This window comes from Conger conger, chromosome 17 (genome assembly GCF_963514075.1).
Source record: "Conger conger chromosome 17, fConCon1.1, whole genome shotgun sequence".
Classification (NCBI taxonomy): domain Eukaryota; kingdom Metazoa; phylum Chordata; class Actinopteri; order Anguilliformes; family Congridae; genus Conger; species Conger conger.
The window spans coordinates 31,800,103-31,820,223 of NC_083776.1; the positions used below are offsets into that span (position 1 = coordinate 31,800,103).

Sequence of the window (20,121 nt, forward strand, 5' to 3'; positions counted from 1 at the left end):
GGGGGCAGATTCCAATGGGTGGTGTTGTGTGCAGAGGTGCCCCTTTTCAGCTGTTTAAGTACTTTCAGAGAAACAAGGAGGAAATCCAGCTGCTTCCTGCTTTACTGAGTACTCACACACACACATACACACGCACACACACACGCACATACACGTATGGACACACACATACTGCGTAGGGTACGGCAAGAGAGTACAACTCAGACCTATTATTGTTCAGACTGCAGTGATTTGCAGGGGCTTGCAGCACACTTCCCGTTGCCCTGTTGCAAGGACATCACTGCAGAGTGAAGGGAAACTTCCTTTTTCTGGTGTGTACTTTGGCCTCAGTGTATTATGGTCTTCATAACAATCACATTCCATGCCCCAACACACACACACACACACACACACACACACACACAGATACTCATAAATCCAAATGAATTTTAAACTAGGACTAGGGCAGTCAACTGAAAATTACAATTTCAAAATTGTATTCCAGAACATTACATTCATTCATTACATTCTAACCAAACAATTATATCATCACACTATATTGACCACAACATTACCATTCAGTAAGAACTACCTGCAGAGCAAAATAGCTACATTGTGATGAGAACACATGAGAAACAGTTCTGTTCAACAACCTTGTTTTAGCCTGATTTTTTAGATTATTTCCCAGAAACACAAGAAGACCAATTTGGTTAGAGGAGAGTGCTGTGTGTTTATTTACCATGTTCCCTGGTGAGGAAAAACACGCTCCACTGGAACAGAAGTGCCAGGAATGCTGGGGGATTTCTGACCTCGCTGTACAGTGCTTTACACCCCATGAGGGGATTTTGCTAAACTGGTAATGGCACTTTGCTTTGCATGTATCATTATCTCTTTCTGCAGACAATTAGCCCAATCAGTGGTCATTTTTCAAAATTCACATTATCTGATTGGCTATGCACCAATGGAATAAACACACACAGACACAGACACACACACACAGGTGGAAACAAGCGCATGTGCCAAGCACCCACATAAACAAAAGCCCACACAAACACACACACAATACGAACACACACACACACACACACACACACACACAATGAATCAGTGGACTCGGCTCGGCTCAGCGGAGGGTGCGTTCTCTCTCCCAGGAGCCAGGATGTATCTGAGGCCAGGGCACGTGTGAGGTGCTGACCTGCTGCCAGGATCCTCTCAGGGGAGGGAGGTGTGCTCCAAAGCCCGAAAATAACGCCAACGCCCCCCCCCCCCCCCCAGCTCTGTCACAAAACACGCCACACATGCAGACTTCATTCTCACCTAATGGCCTGAATGAACTGACAGCCAGGAAAACACCCAATATTTCCACCTGTGTAACCAACCCAGAGACCAAACGCAGCAGGACTGTCAGCACAGTGTTTCACAGAGTTCAGCCTTTCACTCACTCCTGAGAGACCGAGAGAAAGGGGGGGTAATCAACACATTACAGTACAAAGCCTGGACGAAATCCCACTGAAAATGAGCATCAGCAGAGTTCCTCAGAGTAGCCTGTTATTATTGGCACAAAACCGACATTTTACATCAAATCCAGCCGCCCAGTAATATTCCTGGTGTAATATTTACTTTAACTGAGCTAACTAATAAACTAAAATAGTGATGCAAAGGGGACAGCATACACCCTAGTACAGTTTAAACCATGCTACCAAAGTTGAATGTACACTGAAAATGTTTGTGCTTTTTGTACTTCATGTCACTACAGTTCAGAGCCTGTCACATTAGGCGAAAAGCTCTCCACATTGCCACAGTCAACTGCCTACTGCCACATTACATTTTATCTTAGTAGAGAAGTAGTTTGCCTGTAGTTCAACTACTTACAGTCTGAAGTATTTAGTAGAGGTAATAGAAGAATTTAGGACTGTGCCCAACTACACCAGAGTAGATACCCCTGTGTGATTTATGTTGAAGCACTTTGGAGCCACAACATTATTACTGTTTTGGGCCATCAAAACCCGAGGGCTGACTCCGCTACATCCTAAACATGTACTGTTGCAATATCTTCATACTTTCAACAGAAAAATCATTGAAATAATATTATTGCATACCCCTATGCCTGCCCCATTAAATTGTACACAGAGCCATCTCCCATCCAACTAACCAATACAGGCACAGGGAGGCTTGGTACACCTGTTACTCTGGGAATACACAGGTAATGCAAACCATCTGCAAAAACACAACAATTTCGCTCATACTAATGACGGTGCACACCATAGAATGCAGTGTTGTATAAAATACTGGTGTATTACACAACCACTGATTTTTTCCACATGCTTTGCCTCTGAAGTTGGGCTGGATCTAATTGGATCTTGCCAATATCAGGATGATGTTTGTTTAGAATATGAAAGTAAACAGCAAACTTCAAAATAGAATAGCAAAGCGTATCGATGTTTCCGAAAGGCTGAAGCATATAATCATTCCAAACATTCTACCCTAAAGCAACATTAAACCACTTTAATTTGTCCTCTTTGTTTCCTGCTCAGGTGAATGCTCTAGCGCGAGCGAAACGCACAGCTGCAGTTCGCAGAGTAGCTCACGTTCTCTTCGGACATAACTGGCAACGTAAAATTTTAATTAAAACAGTTCAACAATGTCCGCCGAAGAGTAAACCGCACAATACAATAAAAACTATTGCTGCCTTTCTCTGTTCCCACAATGTCAACGTTTGACTTAAGTGAGAGTGGTTTAGCCAACCTTGTGGTCTAATTTAACGATTAGAGGTAATGCTAAATCATACCATGATTTAAAGGCCGGTCACACCATAACGCGGTGTTCTCTGTGTGACATTAATTATTAACTCGCTTTGTTGACGCCCTCATGCAGAACGTCTTACCTTTTTAAAAATGATTAGGCCTTGTAGCCTACGGAATTAGACTGAAAACTGTCTACATGTCCTGCAAGCATCAATGACAGTTCCCCACCTAGCAAAGAACTATGCAACTTCCAGTTAAGACTGACAGTAGCCTACGCTGGCACGTGGTCGCACAATACACGCAATTAGAGCACAAGAGTGATCAGAAAGTAACCGCGCTGCACTGACTCACAGCGCGCCTGTATTCTTTTGTTATTTAGATGTGAAACAGAAAATAACCGCCGCTCTGGGTATAGTAGGGAATTTCCTGGATATCCTGTTGACATTGCCCAATAGTAAACAAAATTTGAATTAAAAATTGAACTGACACCAGTCCCTGGCGTACCATTCATGGTTAAACTAATTACGTTCGCATGGAATTTGTGATGTAGTAGGCTAATGCCCCAGATTTCGTTCAAGAGAAACCTAAACATCTGGTCAAAAGCTGACTTACACCAACGTGAGAAGCAAGTTCAACCCTGCTGGTTTCAGTACAATTTCAGTGCCTCGAAGTCACAGTACGAGTTAAAATCACACAAAATGACCTGTTCGAGTTTAAGCGATGACTTAAAGCACACGAGCAAACGCGTTCAAATTTAACACAAGGATCCAAAATATAATGCAGTTTCCAACATCCGCAGGCAATAGATAATTCCCACGAGTGAGATGACAGGTAGGCTACAGTAAATCTCAAAATTTCAACAAATCCTTACCTGCTTCCACCGTGTCCGTCAAATCGTGTGTCAATGCAGTTCTAGGAAATTCTTTTAATTTTCTGGCGCTGAGGTTTAAAAAACCAGAGTTCACTGCCTCTTCCAGAGCCCGTTCAAGCCCACGATTCAGGGGCACCGTATTCTGGGACCCCAAACTGCTGATGTTACTTTGAACAGAACCAGAGGGGAGCTGGGGACGGGAGTCCAGTCCCAGAGTCGCCATTCTCGCCCCTGGTAAAGGTAAATCAAATTCGCCGTAATTTTGTATCCACTCACAACTACGAGGGAGACTTCAACAGTGTGCGAATTTCTTCTCCAGCGTCTTGCAATGCCCACCACTGCGGCTGCGTTATTTAGTGTACAAATTTGAACTCCGGCCAACGCGACAAGGAACCCAAATATGAGCGATTTGCGCCGTCTGTTGGTTGTGATCGGAACTACAGAGAATATGTTCTGCTCTTTGGCACAAGAACAACCACATCAGTGAACAAAGCAGGCGATTTTTGAAAAAAGCATAATTCAATCGAAACAATAGCCGCAAAGTGTCATGGCCTGTGTTCAAAACTGACGTGCTACTGACAAAACTGTTATTCCTGCTATTTTTCCTATTTATTTATTTTTTGCAATCCAATGCTTGCTCAATTGATTTTACATCCTTGGATGTATCTCCAGGACTGCCTTTTCCCAGAATGTAAATCAACTACTCTCAAGTACTGGACCTATACCTTTCCCTTTAGTATCACAGAATCATCATGAACCACTATTAATATGTATTTAAACAGGTGGTCTCATTGAGATCAAGATCTCTTTCAAGAGAGATCTGTTACAACACAAATGGATATAAAAAATTAACAGACAAAGATAATTTCACACGAACATCACAAACACACATCACTTATAGCATCAAGCTCAGACAGAAGAAAATAAAATGTGAGAGGTTAGCATTTACATATCCAGCAGAAGCAGTCATCTCAGACTCCCAGCTGTACCCCTGTGCTGGCTGCCACTCCTGCTCAGGCAGTTGCTATGGCCTGCTCAACTGACAGGATACCAAACCTTCAAATTAAATTACGATGACCCACAAGAGCGATGTACTGTGTTCCTGTTTAATAATTAGATAATTTTATTTATTCCGTATACATGATCGTATTTGCAAATCGATTTTGGAGTCAGGTGGCAGATGGAGGGCTTGCCTGCCCTAGTAGTGTGCAGATTATGTCTTAGAAGCCATCACAAGTCTGCAGCAGAGTCATGTAAACACACACAGGCAAACTTGTTTTTAAACTGGAATATCCTGCAAGAATCATGTAAAGCCATTCTCTATGTATAGCTAAAAATGGCAAGACGCAAAAACCTGCTGTCATATTGCACTGAACACGTGATTTATGCCGTTTTAAACCAACTAGCTTTCAGGTAGTTATCGTTCGTAAAACTTCTTGCATGCCTGTTCATATCCCAGGGTGAAAGAGTAAAAGTATGTCAGAAGTGGGATTCGAACCCACGCCTCCATTCGGAGACCAGAATACTCCTTTGTTGGGAAGGTTATTAGCCTTGAGTCTGGCGCCTTAGACCACTCGGCCATCCTGACAACTGTAGAACGAGAACAGTCTTGTTTTTCTTAACGGTTATGTTTACTAACGTTGGTTATTTTCATATGACTAGCTAGCTAACAGTTCACTGCGTAGCTAGCAAACGTCAGGCAGTTAGCTAATGCTACCCAAACGCTAACTTTTGTTTCACACGTAGCTAAGTTAGGTAGCTAGCTAGCTGAAGTTAGCGACATTAGATAAATGGGTATATTTACTTTTACTTATATAGTGTGGCAGAAACGCTTTGTAGATAGTTAGCTAGCTAGGCAGCTCAGAATAGCAAAATAAGCAAAAGACACGTATTTCTTCAACGCTTCTGAATGTGCTAGCTAAATAGCAAGCTATAAAACATCGCCTGTGTTAGTAATGTCATCGTGTTCCTCAACCCCTATGTGTTCCAGACCTGCCAGGTCATGAATGTTCCCAGAAAGAAACCGCCTTTGGAATGTTGTTGCAGGACAGGGCAGAGCAGGAAAGAACCTCAAGTGCTGCTATTGTCCTTTAATTATAGATATGTTTAGCAAAATAACAAAAAATAAATAAGGCTGCATTGGCTTTAGGTAGAGTTAGGTAGAATACAGCCTTATACTGGCACTCAATTGCAAACTGTCGGAACACTAATCAACTCAAGCAGACTAGCAGCCCAAATGCACTATAAAATTTAAAACTGGCCACTTGATGAGAATAATTATATCCAAGTAAGTTCTGCACAATAATCTAAAAGACTGTTGGAGCAGTCACAGAAGACAAACAAAGCATGGACAGTTACCTCCTCACTAAATATGAACTACAAATTTGTTTATGGTAAATGCATACCCTTAATATAATAATTCTGCTCAGCTTAACATCTAAAAGTGTACACAGTATACACAATCACAGGAACAGGAATTGTGCCCCCCTCTCCACACACACACACACACACCCACACACAAACACACATCATTAATTCAGGGATGTCAGGCACAGCCTGAGCGTGAGAGAAAGCAGTGTCACTTTACTGTATATTTTCATTGCGGGATTAAAAACCTCCACTTGGAAGAGTCTGATGGAGGGAGGACCATGAATAAATAATGCTTGGGGCTCTCACAGCACTCGGCTGGTTCCAGTTACTCATTTGCCGTAGAGAGCGAGAGGGACTGCCTGTCAAATCCTACACATGCTATGTCACAACATTGATGCAGCCTATTGGTGAGTTTCTGTGAAGAACCCCCTCCCTGTGGCTGATTGCCGATGACTGGCTGTGACCAGCTTTGGAGCTCCACTGGAGAGTGCAAACACGCCCCTGTGCTAAGCAACCAAGTGAACTCTACCTGCACAGGTGAAGACAGGGAGGGGCTGGGCTGAGGAATGTGCGTTTTCAGTGACTTTCCATTCCCACCTTATTCAAAAGGGATGTATGCATATTATCACATTGTACATGTTAAATCCATGGCAGCCCAGGTCGGTTCACACATGGGATCAAGCAAAGCAAAGACAAAAAGGCCACTCAGCATACTACACAACAGCTGAGCCACACAACATACAACAAAGCATTTTTAATTTCACATATGCCAGTCTCCTTAGTAAAGCACCATGCACACAGAAAAAACACATGGAACAGGAATTGGTTTTCTCAAAGTAATGTTTAGCTGGTTTTTGCTTCATCACATTAGGTAAAGTATCCAAATCACAGTACAATTATGAGCAATGTTATTAAACAATATTATTTGTGCTTTAGCCATGTCGGGAATTCTCATCCGATCAGCTAAAACAACTGTGAGAAAAAGAGTGTTATCCTTGTCTTACTAACTCCCGTTATCCAAGTCAAACTAACTACTGTACCTCAAGCCTTTCTGATGGGGTAGAATTCAATTGGACATCACAGCACTGGCATCAACAAGCTTCTTTCCCTCATACAATAATGCTTGTCTAAAGTAAGTAAACTTCATTAAGGTCAATGCCAATTCCAGTAAAACATAAACACTGTAGATGCATGCTCTATGCAGTTCTCTCAATAAGTGAATTTCAGATAAATTCCTGAATTATCTGAATTGAAATGCAGTGTCCCCAAAAATGGGGGGACTATGAATAAAAAAAGGCTGTAGTTGACCTGCTATGGATGTAAATAACCTCAAAGTAAAGCTGCCATTTTATGCCAGTATGACCTCATATTCATGACTTTTCTTTCAAATACAATGTGCTGTCTGAATACTTTCGCATTTCCAGAAACTGTATGCAAAACAACACTTGTTTTACTTTTGTTCACACATTTTCTCTCCGTCACAGGGAACATTGAGTCAATGTATTTTTTATAAAGTATGTTATTAGTATTTTTATTACCAATTTCTTTAGCAGGGCAGAGCATTTTTGGAGAGGCAGTTTGTTAATGACAATTTCGTGATTCAAAATGAAAAGCCTTATTATGCAAGGAAGGAAAAGGCGAGTCCTGACACGCATCTCACACAAGCCCAGTTTCCTACTCCAGCACGCGGACTGTCTGAACGGAGACGTTCTGCTTGTGAAGACTAGCATATCTTTCCAGACTCCGTCACCCCACAATGCACCTGCGGTTCCAACAAAAATGGTGACTGGTACAGTTTATATATGATCATGTTTTTTATTTATATATATATATGAAGTTGATTATCTTCATGGAACCCATTTGTAAAAAAAAAAAAAAAAAAAACATCCTCAATAGGGTGCGTAACCTGGTCCCAACAGTGATAAACAGTATATATTAATACTCGGTATTATTTGTACGTTTTCCCTTTCCCTTGCTTTTAATAATGAGGCATTTTGGTCATCTACCACTCCACTACTGCTAGCCATATTATCCCCGCAAAAATTGCAGAAACAAAAATGCCCCATTATAAAGATATGTACATTTCTGTAAATATAGCACTTTAAACACAAATGCCATTTTGAGTCCATTTGAATTTAAAGACCTAAGCAAAAACAAGTTAAGTTGTGCTGGTTGTGCAAACGGTGCTGATATGTCTTCTTTCATCCAATCACAACTGTAGTAGCGTATGGATTAAAGAAAGAAAAACTATTTATTTTCTTTAGTAAATTGTAGATTGCCCACCTCAAATTTCGACCAATGTCTGATCAAAACCAAAACGCATAGAACACACCGTTTCCTCATATCTGCTACAAATATATAGTAGTTGTGGAGAGAGACAGACACCGGTCTTACCGAGCACCACTTCTCTGAAAGAGGTGGTGCTCGAGACAAAAAGAAAAATGTAACCAGAGAGAGAGAGGGAGGAGAGAAAAGGAGGGAAAAGAGAGAGAGATCACAGACAGAGATACCAGAGGGCAAAAAGACTCCATCTCTCCCTTTCCCATGACCAATGAGTAACCATGGAGATAGAACCATTTTGTTTTTGTCAGTTCCACAAACTGTCCTGAGGGGGCCGGGGAGGAAGAGGAGGGAAACGCAGCTCAGAAGGGTGTCAGTGCGCAGTGGGCCGGCTTCAGCAGTGACCCAAGTCCTCATCCACCGGAGCCTTCCCCCCTCCCAGAGTGGCAGTCACTGGGGCTCCGCATCGACGTGCGAGGCTTGCGTGGTGTCGCCGGCGGCAACGGGTGTGGTCAGGACACCACCGGGGTCATGTCCCACAGCTGAGGAGAGCGTGGAGAGGTCACTCAAAGACCAGGCAATAACCAGCCATTTCACCGTCATTTGGTTTCTACCTCTAGAGTTGGGGTCAATTCTATCAGTTGAGGAAATTCATTGAAATTCAAGTCAAATACTCTGAAAACCCCAATTTGACCACGGCTATTTCCGTATTTGGTCATGCAGCTGAGTTGCGTTTCACCCGCTCTAGTTTTACATGAGCAGGCGTTGAGGGCAGGTTCTCACCTTGACGACCTTGTCAGTCCCAGAGGTCAGCAGCCAGCCTCGGGTGGGCTCAAACTGCATGTGCAGGATGCCGTGCTTGCTGTCGTGGAAGGTCGCCGTGGGAGCGCGGCTGTAACACAGAGAACGAACGCGGGTCACGGGGTTAACACACCTGCCGCCGTGGTGATCCCACAAAGGCTGCCATGGCAACCTCACAACCGCTGTAGCAAGAAATACTGGAAAAGGTGAGGCCTTCACAGGCTGAAATCGCATCTGCTGCAGGGGTTTAAAGTGCGCATGCAACAGAAGAAAAACATGTATACTGCAATAATGAGCAAAAAATTGGCCTGTCTTCAATCATCATGATCAGAGTCAGAGCCAGTACCATTATTTCAGTCATTTCAGTTCTTCAGTTACATTTCAGCTCCAGTGTTGGAGGTGGGGGTTGGAATTGGGTTACTCACTCCTCGTCAGTGATGGAGCCATGGCAGAGGTCACACACTCGCACCTCGAACTCGAACCCCATGAGTGGGATGGTAGAGCGCTTAGAAGAGCACTTTCCACACACAGCCTGCCCACACTTCCTGCAGTGGTGCTGCGGGGGGAACCACAAGAAACTCTGAGGCTGCGGCCTACCTCGTGGACCTCATCCATCAACAACGAAATGGCTCTGCAAGGCACTATAATAAATACATACATACCTTAAACATCCCTAATTAGCGTTAGTGGCAACTTTAAAAGAACATCATCACTCGCTTATGTCCCGATGCCTGAAAATGAGCTTTAACTGCCCCCTTGTGGATAAAAGGCAAAATACACATTCTACTTTCCTAACTAGCAGAATCCGGCATGCTTAATTATAGTTTGAAGGAAAAGCTAGAGGACAGTAAATCTCCAGGACCAGGTTTGGGCAGCCTTACCAGAGAATATCAACTTATGAACTCAGTCATCATTTACTTGCTAATGCTTGTCCCCCATGCATAGACAATATCAAAGCAATCAATAGCCTGCTATATAAATATTCAACCTTTGTTGCATGCAGTACATTTTGTTTATACATTTGTAACTTGACAGTTCATGCTGTTTGAAGGAATATTAGCGTTTTACATTCACAGTGCAAGCACACGGTCACGTGGGGAAGGGGATTATTCACACTAAATTGACAGTAACAGAACCAGGGAGTACAGGAAGGGGTCAGGGGCAGGGGGTCAATGTCCAGGGGGGTGGGGCCAATGCGGGGGGCTGGGGGGGTGGGTTGGATTACCTGCCGTAGTCCGATCTTCTTAGTGTCCCACATCTGTTTGAAGTTCCAGAAGAACGGCTGCTCACACTTCTGGCAGGAGTCACTGTCCTGCCATTCAGGGGTCTGCAGGGAGCACATTCAGGCCCAAAACATCCGCATTTAAAACAAGGCCACTGCAGGGCTTTACAAAACAAATATTGAAGTTTTTTTTTTTTTTTTTTTAAGAAAACGCATTTTACCATGAAATATTAACCTCAATTGACTGGATTACGAAATTATGAAACGAAATGCTGACTTTACACAACTGGCACAGAAAGAAATCACCGGCTGACTTCCTAAATGTGACCCCAGAGAGAGTGAACCTCGGGCTGAACTGGACAGGATGCTTCTCCCCCTCACTCCCTCTCCATCTCTCTCACACTGTGGGTGAGTGTGTGTGTGGGTGTGGGTGTGTGTGTGCGTGTGTGTGTATAAGTACATGGGGAATAGGAGTAAGGGTAAAATTCGGACTCCTCTCTCTCTCTCACCTCCTGCCGGGAGACGTCCATGTTCCAGATGACGATGCCCCCGTCAGAACTGCAGGAGATCAGCTGCCGAGTGTGAGGAGCACAGCTGAGCCCCTGTACCTTCTCACTGTGAGAAACAAACATGTTACCAACACACACACACACACACACACACACACACACACACACACACACAAACATATATACACACAGCTGAGCCCCTGTACCTTCTCACTGTGAGAAACAAACATGTTACCAACACACACACACACACACACACACACACACACAAAACATATATACACACAGCTGAGCCCCTGTACCTTCTCACTGTGAGAAACAAACATGTTACCAACACACACACACACACACACACACACACACACAAACATATATACACACAGCTGAGCCCCTGTACCTTCTCACTGTGAGAAACAAACATGTTACCAACACACACACACACAAACATATATACACACAGCCGAGCCCCTGTACCTTCTCACTGTGAGAAACAAACATGTTACCAACACACACACACACACACACACACACACACACACACACACACACACACACACACACACACACACACACACACACACACACACACACACACACACACACACACACACACACACACACACACACACACACACACACACACGAGCCCCTGTACCTTTTCACTGTGTGAAACACACACACACTCAAACACAAACATGCACACACACGCACTACCAAGACACAGTCACACAAAGTTCAGCTCCTGCACAGACATATCTGAGATATCTACAGGCTGCTACAGGGCAAATAAAACAAATATTACAATTATTATGTTTATAGGCCTGTCTGTGGCTGTTCAGCAGTGAATACAATGTACTCTCTCAGCAAAGCTGAACTTCTCAGCTAATTTCTTTCCCGAGCTTATCTCTGCACATGCTGAACATTCAAAGCAATTTAAAGACTCGCTGTTCTTTGAGAAAAGGCTTTGTGACACAGCTTTGAAACACGCATAGATGAAATCTCTCTGGTTTAACAGGAAAACTCAAAGGTAATGACGAAGCACGGAAAAACCAATGCTGCTCAGACTGCAAATATCCAAACAGCTGAACAGCTTGTCCAAACATTTCTGCCTCCTGTCCTGAAGTTCTGGTTCATTCTGTTTGTGCACACACAGCTAATAGCTCAAGCCCCCCCCCCCCCCCCCCCGAAAATGAACAGTGTCCATCCCTGTGTCCACCTACCAGACTTTGGTCAAATACAGATTCAGAAATAGTTTTACGCTTAATTCTGCTACAGAAATGTTTATTCCAAATATTAATATTAACAATGATACAGTAATGTGCAATAATTCTACTGGTGTCTAAAGGGATAAACTATTTTAAATGTGTATTAAGAAACATTAAAAACAGTCCTGTCCTGTCCCCCCCAGCCCGTACTTGTGCCCCTGCAGCTCGATGGCGGTCCCCTTGCGTCCCCCGATGTCCCACATGATGATGGAGTGATCAGAGCTTCCTGAAAACAGGACTCGCTGGGCGGGATCCCAGCAGAGAGCCGTCACACTGCCTGGAGATGGGACAGAACACACAGACACACACACACACACACACATACACACACACACACACACACACACACACACACACACACACACACACACACACACACACACACAGACACAGACACAGACACAGACACACACACACACACACACACACACTCACAGACACACAGACACACACAGACACACACACACACACACACACACAGACACACACAGACACACACACAGACACACACACAGACACACACACAGACAGACACACACACAGACACACACACAGACACACATATACACACACATACACAGACACACACAGACACACACACACATACAGACATACACACAGACACACACAGCTAAATACCACAGAACATCTCTTCAACAGTATAGACTCTACAGTCCAACCGAATGCTTTGAACTTTTCATACCCGGCAATACAAAATGCATATTCACAAATAAGGACTGGCGCTGGGCAGAGGATGAACTACAGAAAATAAACTCATCTCAGACACTACAACTCCCAAAGTGCATCAACAGCCCCACAAATACCACACTTCCATGAAGTTTATATCAAAATGTAATCCAACAGCAGCATGTCTATCTGAACATTTAAGATTCTGCCTCCACAGTCCAGGCAGAAGCACCGCAACCTCCCAATCAGCGCTGCATCATCTGAATATTTATGAAGGGGGCGCGACAAAGGACAAAACCAAGAGCAACGGACGCCCCCTCTCCGCCTATGAATATTCATAACTCAGCTGCTCCGTTACTAATCGGAGCCTCCTGCAGGTAACCGAGCAGAGAGGACAGACGGAGGGCAGGAGCGGGCCATCTGGTTAGCCTATGGTATCGGTCCGCAGAGGCACTCTGTGGTTACCACACAGCTGGCTCCTGTGCTCCCACGGTCCTCTCTGCTTCCGCAGCGGCGGTGCGACCGGCTTTTCCTACGCGTCCCCATTTACCCGTGTGTCCTTTAAACGTGGTGACCAGGCTGCACTTGTCCTGCTCCACCTTCAGAATGGTCACCTGTCCCGAGTGCTCACCCACAAACGCGTGCCTCGTCTCCACGTCGAACCTGTGCGGCGCCGGTTAAGGACCCAAATGCTCATTCCACTTCAATTACAATTACAATTACAATTTAAACTCCAATGCTAATTAGCTTTACTGGCATGACAAACATTTAATGTTTCATAGCAAAAGCGAATTAAATAATGATGTAATGGCAATCAATAGTGGGAATAATAATAACAAAAACAGGGGAAGACACAAATGAATAAATAAATAAAGTGTCTTCACTGTCAATAATACTTAGCCCCCTTATGATAACCACAAAAAAAATGAACACTAACTTGTTTTAGGGGCAATGTGGTCCGAGTCACTCACGTGATTTCATTAGTTTGCGATCGATAGCTGCACGCTGAGCCCCGTAGAGCATGCTGGGACAGGAAGGCATGTACAGAGGCCCAACAAACATGTCGCTACGTGAGCCTTGAGGCCCCGTCAGACAGGAAATATCTGCTGAACGAAGCAGGCCTCAGTGAGTGGGTGTTTAACCGCCCACATGAAACAAACACAACGGCAGCCGTCACAGGGAGCTGCAGACAGAACCACGCTGACACGGTTAGCGCTGCGGAGAACGGTGTGCCCTTTAGCTATAAACTGCATGCATGTTTTGATGAAGTGTACTCCAGAGACCCACAACTTTTTAAACCTGCGCTTACATTGCATTTTCAGCTTTAGTTTCAAAATGGCTCTCGGGATGAGAAAGGAGAACCATGTGAGGAGTTCAAAAAACCTTGCGCAGCAGCTGAGTCAGACTGAAACTTTTTTAAACAATGAACTTTGGCATTGTTTAAAACTGAAAGATTGTTAGAGAACAGTAAGCAGACTGTTCCTGGAAATTCCACTGGCACATTATAGAACAGTTTTAATGACATAACAACAGAAATGGTGTTTGACAGCCCATAAATATAATGGTCTTATTGATTTAACAGACAGGGCATGGAGAGTTTTAATCCCACAGGTCTGTGAATGAGTCTATTCCCTGGACTGGACACCAGGTAGACAACATGAACTTTCACCCAAGCTACAGTAGGTCAGCCTGACATGATTGGCCCACAACTGGCAGGCTAGGCTCCCCATTGGTAGGATACTGCAGCCCGGAGACCCAGGCAGGAGTCCGGTACTCGCCCAGCCGCTGGCCGCTCTCTGAGCAGTGCCAGGTGAAGGTCTTGTCTTGGCCAGTGCTGAGGACCCACTCCATCTCCAGGACAAACAGCACCACCGTCACCCGACCCTGGTGAGCTGGACACACACACATACACACAGACACAGACACACAGACACACACACACACACACACACACACACACACACACACAAGATTCTGATCTTGCGCATGCCAATTGGGAACCATAGAACACAAACATATGTACACACTCTTATTATCCATCAAAAAAATTCTATTCTGATTCAGCTTGTCACCTCCAGGCAAACTGTGATGGTATAACCAAACAGAACTGTCCCAGTTACAGCCATAGCCCAACTTATCAGTAAACACAAACATCCTGTCTTACCCTGATAATTCTTTGAGGGAGTCATCTTGTTGTAGTCTTCAGCCAGGATGAATTCCTGAAGGGGGAGAAACAGTCAGATTCAGCCAAACAATTACTGTTTACACAGTAATGTTTATGCAGTGGTGTTTAAAAAGAACTAACACAAACAGAACAAAACACACAAAAATGCTTCAGAAGAGGCCAAGAACATAAATAAATCCAATGACTTTTGATATGAATGTCATTCTGACTGTATCCTACATTCATACTACATTCTACATTCATATTTTGTGAACCAAATAGAAAACCCTGCAACATTATGGTTAGCGTTGCAAATGGAACAGTAATCTACTTGCAATTTGTCATGGAGTGCTCATAATGTCATTTAATTGCCACAATGCAAAAGTCCAAATTGAAGATTAAATGCTTTCATTGTGATCAGTTCAGCCACACCAGCATTTGCTGCCTGACTAAGTTATTTCAGGAGAAGAACACCCTCAAAACTCATGGGTCAGAGGTCACGATCAACAACAGGGAGACATTAAGAAGACTCAAGAGCATACCAAGGATAGAAAAAAGAAAGACTTGTTTAATTGATGAATAAATAAAATCTCTGAAAAACATATTTTCCCCCAATTCTACTCCTTTACTGACCCCCATGGATCCCGAGACTATAGCTGACTGCAAACTTGTCTGCTGTGGCTTTTTGGTTTGTTCTTGGTTGGGAGATCTGCTCTGCTGAGAGAACTCCCTGCCTGCTGGAAGTGGTGTTGGCAGGGCAGTAGGAGGTGTTCTTCGCTCAGAACTAAATATCCCAAATACCGCAGTGCAAGGAGAGGGACACTGTGATGTAGGTGATGCCATCTTTCAGATGAAATGTTATTCCATTGACCGGACTGGTAATTTAAGCACTCTTTGCATGAAATTCAACCCAGCTCTCTCAGATCTGGCTGACTAGCTTCATTATTCCCACCCTGTGCACCACAGCTGAGGCATGAGGGATGTCACTGTAAAAAATGGCTGCTGTGAATCACCCAGGTGAGTTTCTCCCCGTCACTGTGAAGTGTATTGACATTAAAGGTGGCGTGTAAACGGAATCTGCCCTCATGACTTACTGACACTCTTCCGGTGTCCATGCCAATGGAGAGGCGACGGGTCTCTGGGTTGAAGGACATGCAGGTGCAGGAAGCTGTGGGCGGAGGTGAGGGGATTCATTATGTCATGTCAAATCCGGCTCATTACACCGTGGCCCAGATTCAATCCCCACACTGCATATCCTTGACTCTGACTCACAATTCAATTCAGCTGTTGCTGTAGCATTTGTTTTCTTCACCATTACAGTTTGGTAAGCTTTGTGATAACTAAAAGTAAAACACAAACCTTGTTGTGAAGAAAAAAAGTCATTGGCAAACATTTACATTTTGAGTCAAAGTTTAAGAGCAATATGTTGACTGAACCCAGGTCACACATGATTTTAGAGCCACATACCCAGTCCAGCCTGCACTGCACATTGAAACCACCCAGCAATCTACAGACCACTTTAAACAGTTAGTCACACCCCATCAGAGGCATGCTGGGACACTACCATTGTGTAATACAGGCACAAATACAACAGGAAACAAGTCGTCTGTGATCGAAACTTGTGAAAAATTGCTTGCAGGTTTCTGAATAAACGAGCGCAGTTGGTAAGGCACGCGTGACGTTGTGTTGGTGAGTCGCACAACGGTTCCTGATCCCACAACCACCCACCAACCCCCGCCGCAGGCCTCCAGCTCCCCACAATCCTGCCAAACAGCCGCAGAGAAATTACAACATGCAGCATTACAAACCCGTTTACATTTGAAAGAATGGCTCCAGCAGCAAGGCTGGGAAGAGAGACACAGCGGAGTTTGTGAAAGTAAAATGAAAATAAGAAGAAAATAGAGAATAAGCATTATTCCAATGAACTTGATTAATAGAGCGCAAAGCACTTTACAAGGTGCAATAGACGCACAAGCATTAAGAAAACAACACTTCAGGAAATTTACAGAGAAAATGATAAAACATATGTATGAGAAATAAAAGGTCAACTGAAGTTTAGGTTATTCAATAAAAAATGAGTAAAATTACATTTAAAATGAATGTGATTCATAAATATAAAAAAAGAAAAAGCAAGACTGGAAAGACTGGACTCCGACATGCTCATGTCCATCCATGGAGAGCCATCTTACCTGGCATAGTGTGGTAGATACTTGGCCAGTACTGTCCACTGTCTCTCTTCAGCCATACCCGGACTGTCCTGGGAGACAATATCCATGCAAAACATCAGAAGATTAAAAAACAATCGAGAAGGATAGCCCTTTGAGCCAGCACATGTTTTACAGTCAACCTACACACTTCATTCACTGACCCACTTCTAGTGAAACGGGGACTGGCTCAAAGTGCCCTGCAAAAGGACAGTTATCTATAGCCCAGTAGCATCTGACTTGTCTGACAAGGCTTCTTCTTCCCGGGAAGTATTTCATCACGGAGAGCGAAGCAAAACCCGAAAGGGCCATAACTGCAAACACCTGTAACATGCAGCCACAGCGCTGAAGGCGTTTCACCACATGAGATCCATAACCCAGATACACTACCACGTCAGCTGCACTGCCAGGTTTCGTATAACGCCATCTCCAGAGGCTCAGCTGCACACTGAGGTGAAGCAGGGACAACGCTACAGCAACCTGACCTCGGCTAACAGCATGTTTCGCTAAACACAGATACAGTGTGACATTGGCTGCAGTGTGGAGGAGTTGACAGCGTAGGGCAATGCCTGGGGAACTGCCCTCCAGTCTGAAGGCTTGATTCCCAGGGGCAGAACTGCCATTGTACTCTCGAGCAAGGCATTTAACCGGATTTGTTTCAGTAAATGTTCAACAGTATAAATGGACAGTACACCAATAATGGAATACAATATGCAATGAGCTGAAACTAGTCAAAAATAAATGTTTATCATTTCTAACACAGCATAGCCAAAATGATTCGTTGTTGTCACCCGAAAAAAATAAAGGCACCAAGTATGAAGATTTCTTCCTTAGTTTCGTAACGAAGCAACCAAGCATGTTTGGGGAAAGATCTTGCTTATTTATTTAGCTTTAGGTTAGATATGAGCAGGTGGAACAAACTGTAGCAATAAAAAAGTCAGTCAACTTAGATTCTGTGCTGTGACAAATTTTAAATAGCATAACAGGAAAGCACCGAATAAGATGTGCACATTCCTACATAGAAATATTGTCAGTGTAGCAAAGGATATTGATAATATTTTAGCTGATTTGCCTGAGAATGGATGTAGAATGGTTGGAGGATTCAGTACACGGTGATTGAATTTTCCCTTAAAGGGGGGTTATTTGCCATTTGTATCTTCAATTTGGACTTGTATAATCACATCTGTAGGCCTGTTGCACTGTTGGAGAACTCCATGAATCCACGAGTGTGAACACTAGCACATGCATGCTCTGTGGGGTATGCAGATTAGATAGGCCTTCAGGGATGGGCTAACCAAATGATGAAAACCCCAAGTCCCTGGAGCTTTTGTACTTTCAATTTTTCAGCGTAACTTTTATTGTTATTTATCCATTTTCATACTCTTGTCGACTATGTATCGAAAATGCGCATATGTCATTCCTAGAAAAACTACCCCAGGCGAAGTTCAAACTGACATCCTCCCCAAAAAAAAAGTCTAATAAAAAACATATTATGCGTGTCAAGTCAAGTTAAAGTTTTTCTAAAGTTTCAGTAATGATTGATTCCCAGACTGGCTAGTATGGTTCAACTTGTTTTGACGACGAATGCCTTACGGTGAAACAATAAAAACATTTCGACATTTTCCCCCCAGCTGAGTTTGATATTAGCTGCGCATAATAACGGGTTCTTGATTTTACATTTTAACTAAAGAACTCTGCAACGATACGTGCGTACTAGCTAGTTAGGGAAGTCGATCATGCATGTTCGATGCTGAACCATTTAACTTGCAAAATCCCATGATCATAACACGTATCGTCAAAGCAGCTATGAGTTTAATAGTGCTACAGGGTTAGTAGTAGCTTAAAGCAATAAAAGCCTGGACGATCGTCTATCATTATGACCATTGATGTGGCTCGCTGGCGTTAGCAAGAGAAAGACATGATGACTGAACGTCTGAACTAGAACACCTAACTAGATAGGTCTTCGTTAACGTATAATGCCCAAAGAGATGAGCGAGAAAAGAAAAGTTAGCAAAGTTAGAAAGCTCAGTTGGCTCATAGGACCAAATGTTAGCCAAGTAATCTAACTAACGTTATAATCATATGGTAAATTACACTGTTTCATTGACACCTAGGTAGCTGGTTAGCAAGCTAGCTAACTCGTGTACACGATAGTAAAGACTGCAATAAGTTGAGCAGCTAACCGATGGAACTTCCCTTCAATTACTAAGCTGGGGCATTAGGTTTACATAAAGTTCCTCTTCATTAAAATTATCTACCAACCTGTCCTCAGACACGGTGATTACCCCGTCTTCTTTGGGAATGATGACCGCAGTGCTCACCACATCTTGGAAAGAGTCGATTTTACCGAGCAGGACGGGTTTCCGAGCCTGAGGTCTGGTGTGGTGTATTTCAGCCGCCATAGAGATCCAGTACTCCCCAATACAGATTTTTGTTTTAGGAGCATAACATCCACATCGATCTGTTTATGTGTCTTGGGTATAAAATTACGCAGCAACCCGTGCGTGACCGTCAGTGATGTGGGGAATCAGCTGACACTAAACATTTACAGCGCCCATATTCACAAAGCCGTGTGCGCTTGCGCATTTAAATGTCCCGGTAGGCATTAACAATACAGAAGTGTCCGGTCAGTGTTCTCTGGCAGAGCAGTGACTGACCTCCAAAGCATATCAGCATAATTCTAAAACGATTCATGAATGCCTATCAAATTAAAATTCCGACTTTCAATGATGCTCCATCTTGCATGGCTTAAAATATAAATATGAGTTACAGCAAAACAAAAACAATGTAGGCTTGTTTATTTATTTATTTATTCATTTTCTGCATCACAGCATGAATAAAATCAAAGATTATATGTGTTTCAATTATCGCTAGACAACTCTGAGCATTGCTTATGTAACGAATGAGATATTGCCGAGGTGGGACCGGAACCCTCGCCTCTCACTCGTTGACGTTGATATTGTATTCTAGTGTAGGCCATCAATATCAATAATTGCCACAATATAAGGAATATGGATAAAAATAC

General features: G+C 43.5%; 2 protein-coding genes and 1 non-coding gene across 4 annotated transcripts in view; all 3 read right to left on the bottom strand.

Annotated features, from left to right (window-relative positions):
- The window catches only part of LOC133116959 (leucine-rich repeat and calponin homology domain-containing protein 1-like), a 56,233-nt gene extending 52,328 nt beyond the window's left edge, over positions 1-3,905 (bottom strand). For both annotated transcript variants that reach the window (XM_061226996.1, XM_061226995.1), the window contains exon 1: positions 3,595-3,905. In XM_061226996.1, coding sequence (XP_061082980.1) covers positions 3,595-3,817 — 223 coding nt within the window. In that variant the 5' untranslated portion in view covers positions 3,818-3,905. The remainder of the gene's footprint in view (positions 1-3,594) is intronic.
- A 1,166-nt stretch (positions 3,906-5,071) lies between these two features.
- Positions 5,072-5,182, bottom strand: trnal-caa (transfer RNA leucine (anticodon CAA)). Its single transcript has 2 exons — positions 5,145-5,182; positions 5,072-5,117 (listed from the first exon to the last, which is right to left on the bottom strand). It is a non-coding gene; the product is annotated as a tRNA-Leu (tRNA).
- Positions 5,183-6,786: 1,604 nt separating this feature from the next.
- LOC133117045 (WD repeat and FYVE domain-containing protein 2-like) lies at positions 6,787-19,654 on the bottom strand. Its single transcript, XM_061227127.1, has 12 exons — positions 19,359-19,654; positions 17,082-17,149; positions 15,987-16,060; positions 14,893-14,947; positions 14,470-14,620; positions 13,279-13,391; positions 12,192-12,318; positions 10,777-10,882; positions 10,271-10,372; positions 9,471-9,601; positions 9,028-9,136; positions 6,787-8,786 (listed from the first exon to the last, which is right to left on the bottom strand). Exons 1-12 carry the CDS (start codon positions 19,496-19,498, stop codon positions 8,757-8,759), a joined length of 1,206 nt encoding a protein of 401 aa, XP_061083111.1. The 5' UTR covers positions 19,499-19,654; the 3' UTR covers positions 6,787-8,756.
- Positions 19,655-20,121: the final 467 nt, after the last annotated feature.

Coding starts and splice junctions, on each gene's coding strand:
- LOC133117045 (XM_061227127.1), bottom strand. CDS start 19,498: ATGGCGGCTGAAATACACCACACCAGACCTCAGGCTCGGAAACCCGTC. Junction 12,319..13,278: donor CACGTTTAAAGGACACACGG/GTAAATGGGGAC, acceptor TCCCATCTCCAG/GCAGTGTGACGGCTCTCTGC. Junction 8,787..9,027: donor GGACTGACAAGGTCGTCAAG/GTGAGAACCTGC, acceptor CGCTCTCCTCAG/CTGTGGGACATGACCCCGGT.